The sequence below is a fragment of the Cygnus atratus genome, chromosome 12 (genome assembly GCF_013377495.2).
Source record: "Cygnus atratus isolate AKBS03 ecotype Queensland, Australia chromosome 12, CAtr_DNAZoo_HiC_assembly, whole genome shotgun sequence".
Lineage (NCBI taxonomy): Eukaryota > Metazoa > Chordata > Aves > Anseriformes > Anatidae > Cygnus > Cygnus atratus.
In genome coordinates, this window is record NC_066373.1 from 19,188,883 (window position 1) to 19,206,150 (window position 17,268).

The 17,268-nt window shown below is 33.8% G+C and overlaps 1 protein-coding gene across 4 annotated transcripts in view; it reads right to left on the reverse strand.

Annotated features, from left to right (window-relative positions):
* PHKB (phosphorylase kinase regulatory subunit beta) overlaps window positions 1-17,268 on the reverse strand; it is a 75,127-nt gene that overhangs the window by 45,432 nt on the left and 12,427 nt on the right. For all 4 annotated transcript variants that reach the window (XM_050713279.1, XM_035543736.2, XM_035543737.2 and 1 more), the window contains 4 exons: window positions 13,297-13,396; window positions 11,334-11,441; window positions 9,246-9,326; window positions 3,215-3,330 (listed from right to left, as the gene is read on the reverse strand). In XM_050713279.1, the coding sequence (XP_050569236.1) occupies window positions 3,215-3,330; window positions 9,246-9,326; window positions 11,334-11,441; window positions 13,297-13,338 (347 nt within the window). In that variant the 5' untranslated portion in view covers window positions 13,339-13,396. The remainder of the gene's footprint in view (window positions 1-3,214; window positions 3,331-9,245; window positions 9,327-11,333; window positions 11,442-13,296; window positions 13,397-17,268) is intronic.

Here is a 17,268-nt window from a genome sequence, read left to right on the forward strand (position 1 = left end):
GTAATTAATGAAGCAACACTAAGGAGATAGAAAAAATATTCAGAAAATAATCATTAATAATCCCCAACTTTTGTGTGTGAGGAGTTCTCATAGTATTGACAAACAGCTGCACAACCCTGACCTAAAAATTTGTAGCAGCCAAATTGGCAGAAAGCTGCAAATACAGTCTGTGCTTTAACCTTAATTCTTCCGTACTCTAAGAAGCATTTGGGGATAGAGCAAACTTTTCACCTTACTGTACATTAATGATGTACTAATTCTTCACGGAAAATATCAAATGCTAAAAGTAACAGCTGTTCAATAGCAACAACCACTGATACTCAGATAGAGTAAAACAGCTTGTTGTATCTATAAAATACATTATTCTCCTGCAAAAGTTGAAGGAAAATACGGATTCCTTTCTAAAAATCATTTCTATTTCACACACTATCATTATTCTACAATAAGAATACTTACTGTTTTCTACTTCTGCTTACTCAAAGCCCCTGAAGACTGCAGTAGACTAACAAATACTACTTGCAAATATGAAATGAAAATATGTATATCAACATTAAAACGTTGCTTTCTTTTCCTACATCATATAACACTTGTTCAAATTACGATGCCACATCAAGCATTCAGTTCACCATGCACAGAAGTCCTGCTAAGATTGCTAAATGTTTCATTGGTAAGTCACAGGATGAAGTTCCTTTACAAAAAGTCTGAGAACAGCTGTAATATCAAGCATGTCTTCAAAAAACTGAGAAATCACACAATGCAACAACCCGCTATGGACATGCTACGTTAAGCTACTATTTCACACATTCATTATTCTACAATAGGAATAGTTGCTATTTTCTACCTCTACTTACTCAAAGCCCCTGAAGACTTCAGCACTCTTGCAAATACTACACTACAGAGATGTGCAAGATCGCAGCTCTACAGTCTTTTGGATTTGGAACATGAAGATACTGCACTTCAACAACTTCATTATTCCCACAATACATATGGGAGGTGTCAAAGACATTTTGCAGAAGTACTCAGCAGATGCCTGGAGAGCCACTTGATCAAATGGTTACAGGACAAATTAATTTTTCAGAAGTCCAACCATATGGGAAGGGGACCATGCTACAATAAAAGCTGTTACAAATCTTGCCTTTAAACCAGTAAAAGACCTGGGTCTACAGGGTGTTTCGCTATTTATCATTTATTAGAAGTGTTTTGAACCGTACTAAGGCAGAATACCAAGGCTGCATAAATACATAAAACATATACATTTTCTAATGTAGGCCATAATTTGCAGTTCTTACTCATAGACTTCATATTATATATCTTCTTCAAAAAGAATACCCCTTTCAATTAAAGAGGAGAACTAATTTCTAATTCTGAAAGCAAACAGATTGTATGTAGACTTACAGTGTGAGTTTTGAGTGCCAGGAGTCTAGCATTTATAATACTGAAACTTAAGTGACTCATTTTCAGTCCATTATCACTGGAGAAACACATACATCATGCATGACTAGCCTTGATTAGTTATAATCACTTCTTGAATTATGTTTTCAGAGCTCTCTTCAGCAGATACACCACAGTAGTAGCATAACAAAGTATAAAGTATTTCAGCGTACCCAGGGCTTTCCTCCACAGTACCTAACTACATCTTTTTATACACATTATTCTTCCATTTTTTCTGATTTTTGAGAACTTGACTAAATTAAAGGAAATTGTCTGTTGGCTTCCTACAGCAAGGTAGAGTATGAACATGCGCACAAGGAAAGATAAATAGGGGCAATACCTGTTTCTGATGACCTAAGTCTACTTCTTAAATTAGGACAAAGCTCTGTACTTCCTTTTGTGCCAGATCAGTGATCTGTTAGATTGGCCTATCCATCTCATAAAACTTCAACCTTAGAAAAACCGACCTATAAATGTCAGTCTAGATTAAGACAAAACAACATGCCCGTTTCCATCTGGTTAAAAGATTTTCCTTGTTTTCCCCTCAAGGAAGTTCACATAGTGAATAACCAGAACATTGCGAACAATGGAGATACAGAACTTTCAGAGTTCTTTCTGCTAATTTTTGTAGCATGGATGTGAAAGGAGGTACAAGATTCTCCAGATAAGCACTCCTGTAGTCAGGCATTTGACAATTTAACAGATATAGTAGGGGAAAAAAAACAATACATGAATAAAACTGGTTATATAATGATCTCTTGGAGTTTTTGGTTCTCATACTGGTACTAAAGCTTTATAAAAGCATTGAAAAAAATACCGAAATCAATTGTTTTGCTGCAATGACATGTCATTATCTTATAGCTTAAAACATACGCCTGTATGTGAACTAATAAAAATTAATTCATTCTGAAAAGGAGAACACAGATTCATTTGGCAACATCTTCAAAGACTGGAAGAAATACATATGTATTATTTGTAAGCCCGCAATAATTATGATGATCAATGATGTTTTAAAAATCTAGGATATTCAGGCTACAGCCACTTTTATAATTGATAAAACTTCAGAAGTCAAAAAGTCAGGAAAACAGTATTAATGTTAGAAAAAACATGTTGCCAGATTACAAATTTGATACTTCAAGATGCACAGGGCAATTCCACTGAAGTCAACTGGACCACACTAATACTAAAACATTAAGAACATTCCTAATGTCTTATGGGACAGGAGTAAGGATGCAGTTATTTGTAGAGTCTGAAGAACCTGAAAAAGAGCTTGTGCACTATGCTATACGCCAGTGTCCAGTGTGTTCTTCCCAGCGTGGTGGAGATAAGAAAATCTAGACTCAGGACTCAATACCTACTTAAATCAGGATATTCCTAATCATTCTTGTTAATCTGATCTACTGCACATGGCTCAAGTGTCTGAGCTGTTCTGTACTCAATTTTCAGAATAATATACATGCAGCTGCACATAATTACTGTAATTTTAATACTCAGCTAAGCATCTATGTGGTTATTTCAGCATGCACATGATGATAAAATTATGCTTCACATTTTCCCAAAATACATCTCTTAGTCTTTAGAAAACCTTAGTCACTTCTCATGAGCCTCTACCTTCATGCCATATAAATTTTCAGAAAAAGTTCAAATAGTTGTTGTGGTGGTGGTTTTTTGGTTTGTTTTTGTTTTTATTTATTTTATTATATATATATTTTTAAGTCACTACATGAATTCCTTATATCACATTTATTTGTTTTGACTGAAAGCATTACATTCCCTCACCTACCTTGAATGCAGCTCTGGACTGCCATTGTTGTATTTACTTCCTCTTTCCCAAACACCAAAATCAGGTACACGGTAGGCTCTTTCCACACAGAACACAAGATTTTGAATGAAGGACACCTGTAAGACAAGAAGGGGGGAAAAAATGACAGGAGGAAAATTAAAGCATATTTTCTTTTGTTCATTTTTTCAAAAAGACAAAGTTGTTTTTCCCCAGTTATCTTAATTGTGACTTCTATCCAAAATTCTTTTCAGAGTATAATGTTCCCAAGTTCAGATATTCTCTGTAAAAATAATTTTTATTAACAAAATATAAAAAACTATCCCAAATTTGGTGGCAATGTGATTTAAATGAAAGTTTCTATAAAGCCAGAGATAAAAATGATTTCATATTGAAGACACATATTTGAAGAGCTTCAAAAAGGTGGCATTTTGATCTTCTAAATCAGACTTGTCCTAAAAATAACTTTAGAGAGCAAGATAAATTAAATCCTACAAAATTAGGGCACAGAAATCTTGGTGCTCTTCCTCAATTCATATGATATGCTGTAAGTTCTACTATATTAGTTCTAGATAACATATTTTTTCAGATTCAAACACACTCCTTTATAAACAAAAATAAAACTTGAACCAACTTATAATTAAAATATCTTCTTGGATCAACATGTTTCAACTGAATACTCAGGGCTATACTCAACTATACTCTACTCAACTATACCTGGGGGTTCATTTAAGCAGACACTTTTTCCTCATTTACATAGTTGAAATTACAATCATGACCTCTCCACTAAATCCTCCGTTTCTTAGAGCCCCTTCCTCCCTTCAGGAAAGGTAGTAGAATTTACTCTCTTTACTGCAGCTCGATTAAATTTTGCCAATGCGGACATTTTTCTTCTGTAAAATATTGCTGCATGGGCTTTTTGTCCTTTAATTGTGTGCATTTAGGTACATAGATCTCAACTCTGGAAAAAAAAAAAAAGGTATCTTTTTCTTTACCTTTCATCAGCTATGGAGAGAGAGATAAAAAATAAAAATCTCTTTTCGGTACACAATTGGGATAAGGAAATCAACTAATTTTAAGGAAAGTAATTAAAGGCAAAACAGCCTACCTTTCCCACAAGCCTACTGCAATGCTGAAGTTGATTAATATCATCATACAGAAATGCACTCAATTGTGTGGAAGTACAGGAATTTTTTGCAAGTAGGATTTTTATTTATTTATTTATTTATTTTTTAAGATAAACGATTTCAGAAGAGTCCCATACTTTCTATCAAGTAACACTTGAATTTCTGTCACCTTGCATCATCATATTTACCAGATAACCACACATTCCAAAAACAGGAAAGAACCGAGGATAATTAACATTTGATTCATGACCCCAGAATAACAGACTAGTTGAGATTGGAAGGGTCATCTGGAAACCACCTAGTCCAACCCCCTCCCCAAAGGGGAGTCAGCTGGAACAGCTGGGTTTTGAACATCTCCGAGGATGGAGACTTCACAACTACTCTGGGAAACGCATTTGATCATATTAAGTTCCATTATATGTTATCAATTATGTTCAGCTAGAAACAACATTATGCTCAGTTATATGTTAAGAAACCAATCATATCATAAGCAAGGAGCTTCATAATTGTTACTACAGTCAAATGAACTTTTTTTTTCATTTAAATAACCTACTAGAGAAAAAAAAAAAAAAGATCCTGTACTGAAAAGTGAGTGCTTGCAGTTTTAAGTAACTTGCATCTCTGTTTTGTCTTTTTCCTCTCCATTTTTCTTTAAATCTCAAAGAGTTATTATTTCACATACACCCTTTATGCTAATACCAGTGACATATGAAATTCTATACTACTTGCCTCTCTATACGTTATGTATCTGCTAAAATTTCAAATGGGATGCTCATGTACAGTTACCTATACACTATTGTTTTCATAGCTACTACTTTCAAGGAAACACTGTCCCACACTTAAGATATGCCTAGTACTGTTCTTTCCTACAATTTAGCATTTGCTTGTATTAAGATAATCTTTGTCTGAATGGAGCTAGAATACCCAGTGATTCAATGCGTCTTCTCCTATTTCTGTCATTAACTGAAATTTAGATGCATTAGCAGAGTGAAGAGGCTAAAAGCACCACATAGAAGTATATAGCTAGGTGATGAATTTCTACCAGTGACAGTGTTCAGAACATTAGAAAAAAAATGGTCAATTACGGATATTTTACAAGAATAACTAGCAGTCCCCAAATAGCAGATTTACAGAAAAAGAAGCAGATAACAAAAGGGGGGGGAGGGGGGGGTCTGAGGAGGAGGGAATATGTTGTCAAAGGAAACCTTCACAGAACAATCATTCATACCATGGATATATAAATGCTATAACCAAGTCAGTGCTAAAACACTTACAGAAATTATGGACTGTGTGTTAAGCTTATTTATCCATAAGTCAAACATGTGGAGAGCAAGGGGTAATAAAGAATATGAATGAAGCATAGATGAAAGCAAATAATCCTTGTTATTCTTTTTTATACATAGGTGCTTCAATCGAGTTCATTCATTTGCACAATCATATGCTGTCCTCTTTGCTATGGATGCAAAGATGTGATTAAATTAATTTTTCAACTACAAAGAGATGCAACTAGAGGATAACTCATCGATAGTTGCCATGCCTGACAACAAGCAACCTAGTATACAATGATTTCCTTCTAAGCCAAGAGTTCTGTGTACAAACATATTCATGCAGACAGCCTACCAAACATCAACCATCTGTCAGCACCTTCCACTGTGCTAGCACTGGCTTAAAACCCACTCTCCAGGAAAGGAAAGAGACTAAATACATCATGGAATTCACAGCAGGAACACACATCAAAAAATACATGAAGCCATTTGAACACACATTTCAAAGTAAAAGCATATGCACTATTTAATCTACAAAAAGGCACCATGGCAATCCATGAAATCTTAAGTATCATTTTAAACACCAAAGTAAGCCATGAATGAATACTAAAACAAAAACGTTTTTATAAGAAGTGCTTAAGTACACCACTAACTCCAAATTCTTGAAAGTACTATTTAGGAACAATTGACGGGGATGTACAGTGCCCACTGAAGCACTCTCCCATGCCATCGCTACTCTTCATTATTCCTGAAAATGCTAGAATGAGCAATTAAAAAAAGGGCAGAGTGCGCTATGGTTTGGTCAGTTGACGCACATTGTGTCCTAAGGACATACTTGAAATATTGTATTGAAGAATGAGGTAACCCAAGCAGGCAAAACCAAATGGACTAGGTCCTAGAAAATAACCTCAGATTGAAAGAATGACTTCCATTTTTTCTTTAAATAGCTCTGCAGACTGCTAGAGTATGCCAGCAAACAGCAGTGAACTCTAGAACCGTTAAAAATTATCATGTGTAAGGTAAAGAAACTTTGGGCTGAAACCTTGGGGATCAGTACTCTCTTTGCTGGACCATTACATCTAGAGTGACAGGTAGCATCTTCTATTTGCCTGCTGAGCAGCATTGTAGATCTGAAAGTCACAATTACTTAGCTCAAGTGAAAGAAAAAGATATCTTAATCTTGTCCTATCTACTGATGATTCCAAATTCTGCCGATGATCATGCAGTGTTACAGTTCCTTCATGATCAAGCATTTTAGCTGTTCAATGCTTGTTTGATAGTATTTGATTGCTTCTAATATACAAACCTTCATTACTAACGCTTTCAGCAATCACTTACTGTTGTCCATCATTATCCTGATCACTGCCTGCTACTCTTGTCAACATCTGTTTATGCATGTATTTTATCAATCAGCAACGTACTGCTTCCATAAAGCTGCTACTTCTCAGAGAAGTGGAAAGTCATCCAGTACATTCATGCAAGACACCAGCAAAATATTATTTCATATTTTTCTGGATAACTAAAGATAAAAACGCTTTCAATGCCCAATAAAGCACTTGAAAATCTAGAAGATAATTTATAATTTTTATCCGTAGGAAGATTTTCATGCACTAGAACTGCTAGTAGACTTCCTACTCTATGTTAATTATACACATAACCAGAAAGTTGAAGGATGGAACATTAGACGCTGTGGGTTCCACTCTTTAAAGACAGCATCACTTTTCTAACGAAGTATTTCAAAAACACACCACTTGCCTATTTGTTTGTCCGGCTGACAGTCAATGCTGCATTTAGAATCATACATTCTCTGAAAGAGCCTGTAGGACAGAATGTTTACAGAAACTTCATGGTCAGAAACTTTCCTGAACTTTTCCCTGCAAATTTTAAGATTGCTTTAAAAATCTACTCAGCAATGTTCCTTTCATAAAACTGAGTCTTTGGATTTATCATGGAACTCTGACTTTCAAAGAAACAGGCATGCTGAAGAAGACAGATGCGTAAAAGAATTCATGCTATTTTTACTAACCAATTACTTGAGTGACAAAGTGACAGTAAACATAATTTCCATTTTTCTTATATGTTACCAGTGCCCAAGAAACATTACATAGGTAGTTAAAAAAAAAAAGGGGGGGACAAACTTGAAATGAAAGTGATTTTTTATATTATGAAGTGAAGGCATCTGCAAGTGTTCTAAAAACTTGTTTCAAGTTTGAAAAAAAGAAGCATAAAAGGAAGAGATTTCCTTTTAAAACATTAAACAAAAACAAAACAAAATTAAAAAGAATCTAAGAAATATTCAGAATCAGGCAGCCTAAGGCTGAACTGGTACTGTATCACACCTGCAATTTCTACAGGTAACATCATACAAGAGTTTTTAATATATTTTTTTTAAATGCTGGAGGCAGTATTTTCTGGGGACTCTGATAGCCAAAGTTTTATGCATTCATGAATTAAAAGCCCTGGATTTTCTTCTTCTGGTCTCTTTTTGTTACATCTCCATAGATCACAGATTACTAGAGCAGCATTGCAATGAAAACTACATCCTGACATTAAAGTGGAAAAATCCACTGAATAGAGATTCTAGACAAATGCAATTTTTCTGCAGATTTTGTAATTAAATGCAAACATCTGGAGGATAACATAAATTACAAGTCAAGCTAAGTAAATACATAATTATATACATTTGCTTCCTCAAAGACATAAAAGCAAATCATAAAAAATAATACAGACCTATCATATGATCTAAGCGGTGATCAGAAAGGAGACAAGTTCATCTCTTAGTTTCTCATTACATAATGAAAAATCATTAATGAAAATTTATTTTATAGAAATACAAAGCAAATATACTACTACGGGAAAAATCCTCCCACCCCCCCACCCCCCTTTTTTTTTTTTTATATTTTAATGGTAGCACTATAAATACATTTAAGCTTTTTAAGGCAATACAGCAGCAACTATTCAACAGACCAGGGTAAGTTTAAACAAATCCAGATTAAGAAGAAAAACAAATAAAAATCTGTGCCTTTCATTCCTGTCTCAAAACTTAACCTCATTTTAAAACAGGGCAGCATGTTATCCTGACATGACTTGTCCTCAACAAGAACATGGTGGCTGTTATTATCTTATTTTAAGAATAGTTAACAAACGTCTTTTACCATGATATAAACTGTTTTATTGTCCTTGAAAGATACAGCAAAACTTCTTAACACCCTTAGGGTCCATATGTATTTGATGAAAGCCCTTGAGCTTTCCAGAAGATAAACCCTACCTATTGATAACAATGAAATACCACTGGACAGCATACCTTGACTGACAGCTTGAAATAAGGTGAAAAGCCAGTACAACATGACAAGAAATTATCTGTCCTCACAGGCCTTTTAAATCTTGATCCTGAACATTTCAGGAATAGCAGGGAACTATGAAAGTTTTCAATGTCATGTTACATTCACTCATTGCATATCTATCTCTGTTAGCTTTTCATTTATTTCACTATACCTCCATTCCATTTATCTTTACTGACTGTCAATAAAGTGGGAAATATCTACATTGTATTTGCAGAACAATTACTTTAGAGTTGGCAATGTAATAAAAACAAGGAAAAAAAACTTAAAGCATGTGTTTTAACACGAGAAATCTTTGTACCTCGTCTGTGTTGTAGATAATCTGCAGCCCCGAAGAGATCATCTCAACCAAATAGAGGAGAAATAATGACACAGCGTTTATCTGAAGTAATTAAAGACAAAAACAAAACTATAATTAAGTTTATTGGAGCCAAATAAACAAACAAGCTAAATGTGAAGTTACTCACTAATAAAGATGGTACTATTATAACACAGAATTAGCTGTGGTTCTTCAGAAATATTACTTTAATGTACCAATATCCTACATATATTGATGTTGAAACAATCAAAAGGAGTGTTACTAACACACACGTTCCTCTACAACTTCTGCTACAGCATCATTTTTTTAAATTATTTTAAACCATAATTTATTTATTTTTTTTTGCTGAGGAATAATATTGCTTTGACTTATAGGCAGTCGCTTTAGTCACAACCTGTTTCAAGCATACATATACAACAACTCACCAAAAGAAAACAAGCAGCATATTACAGGGTACATACCACACCTAAAAAGCAGATCACTTTATGCATAACTGGACCTTTAGCGTTATCGCCTGACAGAACTATAATTAGAACATTCAGACTATGATTACATTTATGAAAACTTTCATTCTGTTGCAACACATGGCATTTATTATTAATAGTAATTACCTTCAGCTACTGTATGGACATGCATCATAATGTCATTTTATCATTAGTTACACTGCTTTTGTTACACAGAATTCTAGTAAAAATTAGAATTTGTAAAACTTTGATAGAGAAAGAAAGTTTTCCACAATAATTTGCTTTAATGAACTATAAAAACACAACCTCTGTATATGAAATTTAGAGAAACTATAATAAATAATTATATAATTTTCAATTCCAATTTCCAATTTTTCAATTTCAAATTCCAATTTATATAATAAATTGGAAAAATAAGGTCCAGATTCTATAAACTCCAAAAGATTTGAAGAACCAGTGACTTCAATTTCTTAATACGATCTGAGAAGCATCAAGTACAGTAACAATGGCTGGCCAGCTACTTAGCATATTCCCTTTTTCCCAACTCAATTACCTCAGTTACTCTCTTTTTTGTTCTCCCCATAGGGCTGAAAACCCTCTCTTTCTACAGATTTGCTGATGAGAAAAGGGAATGGGCATTCATGTTTATAAGAAAGGATGATTTGCCAAGAAAAGCAGAGACTTAGAACAATCACACAATGCTCCCCAAGTCCCAGAACTGCTGTCTTCTCCCACAGATAAAAAATATGCATGTTAAGGAAGTTTCACTCAGAAATCCAAAATGCCAGCTTAGGATAACTCCCATGTTCATTTTTCTCAGAACAAACGTTTTCTGAATCCAACACATTACTGTACAAACTATTTTGGTGATGTTGGTACCATGAAATAATTACCAACCTACTGTCACTTCTGAGTAACTTCAGGAGCAATTTCTGAATTAAAAGAATACGTAGATTTATGGAATGCAAAAGGACACTCATGAACACATAAAAGGGTCTGAAGGTACAAAGGAAAAGAAGAGTAAATCAATGCTCTGAAAACTGAAAGAGAATAAAACTATCAATAGGGAAGTTATATGATGAATCTGATTAGGGACTGCTATGCAAAATAGTAAACAACAAGTCTCTAACTAGACAAAGCTATTGACAGCATCCGTTAAATCTTTACTGTGAAGGAAATTTGCTCAGACTTATGTAAAATTAAGCTGGGAATGATAATAAAAAAAATATAGAATTCAGTGTAAAATTACAATACTTCTTTCATTTCTCTGACTATTTCAACATTTTAATGCCAGGATTATTTAGTGACAGCCCTCTCTTGGCCTGAAAAAGAATAAGGATTAAAAAGAAACAATCATCCACCTCCACAAATCCTGCAGGTATTTTAATACCTTCTCACCAAAATATACCACTGAGTTATATTTGAAAACAGTCTGTCCTTTCCATCAAAAGATGCAGAAGAAATTTCAGTTTTATGAAGTTTAAAGCATCTAACAGAAATCTAAACATTTTTTGAGATGGCCACATCATGAAAGAATCAAGACATTAACATTATTTTTTAACCATCCACAAAATACACAAAAACCATCCACACACACACTCTTTACCTGAAGATGACCATACTCCTTAGCTGAGAAGACCTCATCTCCAGTATGTGCACTGAAAACAGAATGAAGACATTCGGATGGTTTGGGGTCTTGCTTAAACTGCTGAACCTAAAGGTGAATTAAAGGCAAAACATAAAATCAAATTCAATAATTTCCAGGCATTTGGCAACTGCAAATTCACTATATAACTCATGTGTTTCAAAATTTTCTGAAAAGAGAATCAAGCTATGTGAAACTTAGAAACAGTAGTTCCTAAAACTTACCGAAAACTATATCATACACACTAATGTACACATACATGTGAAGAACAAAAATATACAACCCTTCTAATTCATTTCATTTTCATAAAAAAATGAATGTCTAGTCAGTGAACGTATTCAGTATATTCTAGGTTACAACTCATATGTTTATTGGCATTAGAATATAACATCTGCAATTATGGTCACAAGGAGTATAATCTATTCTTGTCACACCTCAGTATTTGGGTACATATAATTCATTTTAGAAACAGAGAATCACAGAATCATTTAGGTTGGAAAAGACCTCTAAGATCATCCAGTCCAACCTTTAACCTAGTACTGACAAGTCCACCACTAAACCATGCTACCAAAGTTCTACATCTACACGTTTCTTGAAGACCTCCAGAGAAGGTGACTCAATCACTTCCCTGGGCAGCTTATTCCAATGCCACACAACCCCTTCAGTAAAGAAACTTCTCCTAATATCCAACCTGATATTATTAAAAAGCATGTTCCCTCTGGATAAAGTCAGTGTATATAAAATTTCTCAGAATAAAGTCCATCAGTAAATGTCTGTTAGGTAACTGAGACTGCTTATTACTACACTGCAGGAAGAGAGAAGATTTTATAGTAATCAAGGTGAAAAATGACAACCAGTACATCAACAGTTTGACACCTGTGTTAATTTAACACTCATTATTCATAAATGTACTGATCACCCTCAAAATAAAACACTGCATGTCAAAGAGAAAAATAACAGCTCAAATGTAACAAGATCAATTTAGGTCAAGATTATTTAAAGATCTGAGACTACAGAGAAATAAAGAAAACAGAAAAACTATCATGTCAGCATAAACACAACTGGCAATATGCCTGATTTGCTTATTATTATTATTATTACTACTACTGATAGATGCCTACGAATTTTACATTTCAGTTTGTGCACTTAGAAGTGATGTCAACTACACAGCAACATGGAAATTATTTTTAATAACAGTTTAAAGTCAGTTGGATGAAATTTAAAATAAAATAATCACCAAATATAGGTATTTAACTGTCCGTAGAATTACTGCTAACCACTACACAAAATTAATGCACCGTATCTAAATTCTGACAAGGAGAAGCCCTGAATATTCTTGAGTGTACACTGACAAGAGGATTATAGGCTGAATATATACATTATAAAATACAACTGCATTACAGCATAAACAAATTACCCTGTTTCTACATTCACTTTGGATTGCTGCCCTTCTGAATTTACATCATTAAATCAAAGAAGACTGCTAAAGAAACCAAGCAAAATAATCACATTGACCACCTAGGTAAGGAAAATAACAAATGCAATAACCAAGTTCACAGTCTAAAGAAAACTCTCTAGCCTTCAATAAAAGAAATTTTGTATCCTTCCACCTCCAGGAATAAAAAGACAGTAAAAAAACACACCATGTTACTAATGGTCTAATACTTAAAAGAGATAAATGACTGCAAAATGAATCCAAACAAGTTTCAAATATGCCATGACGCTTACTTTCTTTGCAAGATTCTCCTTTCTTTTGTACCTTCACACAATGCAGCAACCTAGCAAAAATGAGCGACGTTTTTAGCTGCACCACACAGTAATACTGCATTCCCCTTTTGAATTTTATCTATATTTAGAGGCTAGTTTTTACAGTTTAATTAATGCTTTAGAATTGAGTGCTTCTGTCCGCACTACAGTGGTTTACCTTATCGGCCTGACGCATGTAGCAGTAGAGAATTCCTCTCATACACTTTATAGCAGAATGCTCCAGTTCATGAGTTCTTCCCTTGTCATCATCAATACGCCTGGTTAAGAAAGATAATTCATAAAACAAATTGGAAGTGCATTAAGAAAATACAAAGAAAAAAAGGACACATTAATGCTTTGGGGTATTAATGTTTTCGGGTATTAAGTATTTAACTAACATTATCATATAGTGCCCACACTCTTATCAATGTATTTACAGCCCTGCCCATAATTTCCTCATTAAAAAAAATATATTTTTTTAGGTTATGTTGCAGCTTACACAAACATTCCTATATCAAATTTTAAAAGAAAAAAAAATCCTTGAAGCTACTATAACATTGCAAGCCACTGTTCTGTGTTGCTTGAGAGATCCAAAACCTGAAGGTAAATTTGCTTTAATTCTACAAAACATTTCATTCATAATCAAGCACTTTCCTGATGATGTTAAGCTACAGCTATACTTACAAGATCTGAAAGTTAACTACACAAATGTCCAGAAATGTGTTTTAAGACACTTTGGTTTTTTATATCGTGAAATCAAACGATACTCACAATTACTACATTACTAAACATATATTAAGAACTATGCCAAATCTCAAGTTACTTTAACAAGAAATGTATTGTGTATAAACAAGCCTGATCACTGCATTCATTGTTCTTTCCCCTTTCTTGATTTTTGATTGAGCTTTTCAGGGTGAAAATAAAATTTTGTTACAAATCTGTAACTTAAAACAACACATTTCTGATACAAATATGCACTGAAGTATAATTTGCTCACTGCTCTTTCTCATTCCACTTTATAGTGGTCACTAATTTGGTTATAGGTAAGCAGACAATAACTACATCAGGAAGCGTATCCTTTCCCACCATTCTTAACATGTCATTAGCTTATGTTGAGGTTTTGCTACCTACGCTGAAAATTAGAAGGTAGTGGTAACTTCAAAAATAATACACATCCAAAATTCATGCTATTTAAATGATAATCCTGGATACAAGAAACGTACTTGATTTCAACTGCAAAGTTCAAACAGGAGTGGGGGGGAACAAGTAATAAAACCATAATACAAACTGAGGAGGCTGGGGTTTTTTTGAGCAGTAGGATTTATTCTCAACATTATTATAAATTCAAAGAGCAGTAAGCAGCAGAAAAATAGGCTCTGAAGTTTTCACTTAATAACCTACATTTTTCTCCTTTTATTCACAACAGCAGTGTTTGTTTACTTAATGTGCTTTTAAGAAGTTTAGGTTTTATTGAACAACAGTACTGGTATGAGTCAAGCCCAGTAATTTGTATCTGGTAGATAATGCAGATTTCCACATGAGTCTTGTATCTTAGCTCATTTTGAATTTTAGTCATATGCTTAATTTGAATCATCAACTTTTGCCCATCAAAGGCAATTCACTGTGCGGCAGCGAAGTCCAGGACCTTGTTTTGAGGTTAAGTGGAAATAACGCAAACTACTTGTCTTGCCACTTGCCCTTTCTTCAATTTGCAAGTTTCACATATCAGCTTCTATAATTCTACACACTGGGAATTAAAGACTGAATAACTCAGGCAATGCTATGCCATGCTTTATTCTATGAGGCTTTTTCAGCTGCTGAAAATTCAGAATAATCATCTGTGTACCTTTTAGTCTTCCTTCTAAACTTTTTCAGTTTTTTTTTCATTTTCAGATGCTTTTATTTCACCCAAGAGAGTGGAATTAAAAGACACAAACATTTCAATATAAAAGAAATGAAGCTAATAATTACACATTCTGAATGCTAATTTCCTTGTAGTTTTTGCCAGTTTCTGAAAATTTTGAGATCCATTAGACCTTATGCATGGCATTTCCAGAAGAAAACACAGACTAGTAATTACAAAGAAGATCTTTGTATGACTTCTCTTTCAAAAGGCATCATTTCAAAACATTTCTGAGAAAAGAATTTTAATTACTTTTTTTCACATTAATATCATAGGTACAGAATCTAAAGCAACAAATAGAGACAAAAAAGAAACTCAAAACTTTTTATCTGCTAGATAGATTATGTTTACTTTGACAGTTGTTCCCCATATTATTTCTGGCACTAGCTTTGTAAAATATACTAAAATTTTGTCCAAGAACGTGATTACTACCTCACCACTAGTTGGTGACTATTAAAAACAGAGTAAATTATTCCATATTCGCACACCATCATCTTCATTAAGAACTACATTTGAGTTATCATCACCTCCATATTTTCTTGGGTGGCTAGAGAAGCAAGGTTGGAGACAAGGAATACTAAATCTCAGAAATGAACGAACAGTAAGTCATTGCAATGCTAGTCATGAAGCACCTTGTATATTACAATGCCTTTGTTCTTCCATATTCTCCAGTTTCACAGACAGTTTAACAAGTCATCTTTATGACTTATGTATAGCTTTGTAACATTTTGAATCACTATGATTTTGCAGGCTTTTGCAAAAAGAGAAATCCATTTATTTTTGCTGAAGTGACAAATCTATCATTAACATGGAGCACAGAATTCAAAACAGTAATGAGTTAAATTGGGAGAGTCAAAACTGTAATATTAGTGAACAGAGAAGGAAGAACTGTAAGCAACGAAAAATTATAGACACTGATGGAGCACAGATCAAACTCAGAGTTTTCAGTGAGTCAGAATGCAGGCAGTGTGATACGAATGCTTAAATGTAGACCAGCATCCAGGCTTTGAATGGAATCATTCCCACTTATCATCCACTGGTTAGATTTGCAAAACAGCTTTGAAACACAAATTCCTCTAAGAGGAAACTGAACAACAAATGTACTCTAATACCTCTAATTCCTGCAGTCCCCCAACAAGGTGTACGAATTATTAGTACTTTGAACAGGTATGAATTATATGGTCTGGGGGGACGTTCAGTTTAGGAACCTAGAATAAATCCAATCCGAAGTAAAACCTTCAAAATACTTATGGAGAATTAGGGTCCCCCCTCAGAATCAACAGCTTCAACTCACTGACACGTTACTGCAAAGCCAAATTATTGGTGATTGTAAACAAAATCATAGGGAAAAAGTCAATACTATCACACATTAACAACAAGCTACAGAAATTCGTCCAGAAAGTGAACCGCCCAAAATTAGAAAAGGAATATAGAATGACAATTACAGTAATTATAGTAAAATATTAAGGCAAGTAAAACCAAACCAGTAGCTCTCAATGGTTTAACTGAGTATGTAAGGAAGGATGAAGGCAAGGAGGTACCTTTATTCACAGAGGATGAAGATGAAACTTTTCAAATGAGATCTTGATGAGAACTGGGCATAAGAAATCATCAGAACAATTGTTTTGTTTAACATCATTAACTTTACACATCTGAATGGCACCTAATATTTAATGTATCAGTAGATGAGAGTAAATATTTAAACTGTACACTCAAATGTTAAAATCCACAGAAAAATATTCTTTTTGCTTATTTTAAAATAGTTAAATTTTAATGACATTGTAACAGCAGTTAGACAGAAGGCATTTAACCCACCAACAATTAATTAGAAAAAGAAATGTAGAATTACCACTGAAGCTGAAGAATACACACTTAAAAAAACCTGCAATATACTGAAGATATTTCACATGTTTTTTGTTAGTTTTAGTACTACTATTCAAGGGAAAACAACAGTTTTCTTCAAAAAGAAAGCAATGAAGAATAGTTTTAATTATATGAATTGGAAAGCAATCTAGCACCATTAAAGCCTGACTGTTTTGATGACTTAGTAAGATTCTGGTTGCAGTTTAAAGCTTGTCAGTAAAATGATTTGAGAAATAAACACTGCTGACAAAAGAATGGAAAGTAAGAACCTTACGCTCTCAGGAAAAGCTGAAGAAATTTTTGAAGAAAGAAGATTATTCAGAAATAAGCGATGAAAATCTTCATCACTTTCCTATTAATTTAGCGAGAATAGATCTTAAATTT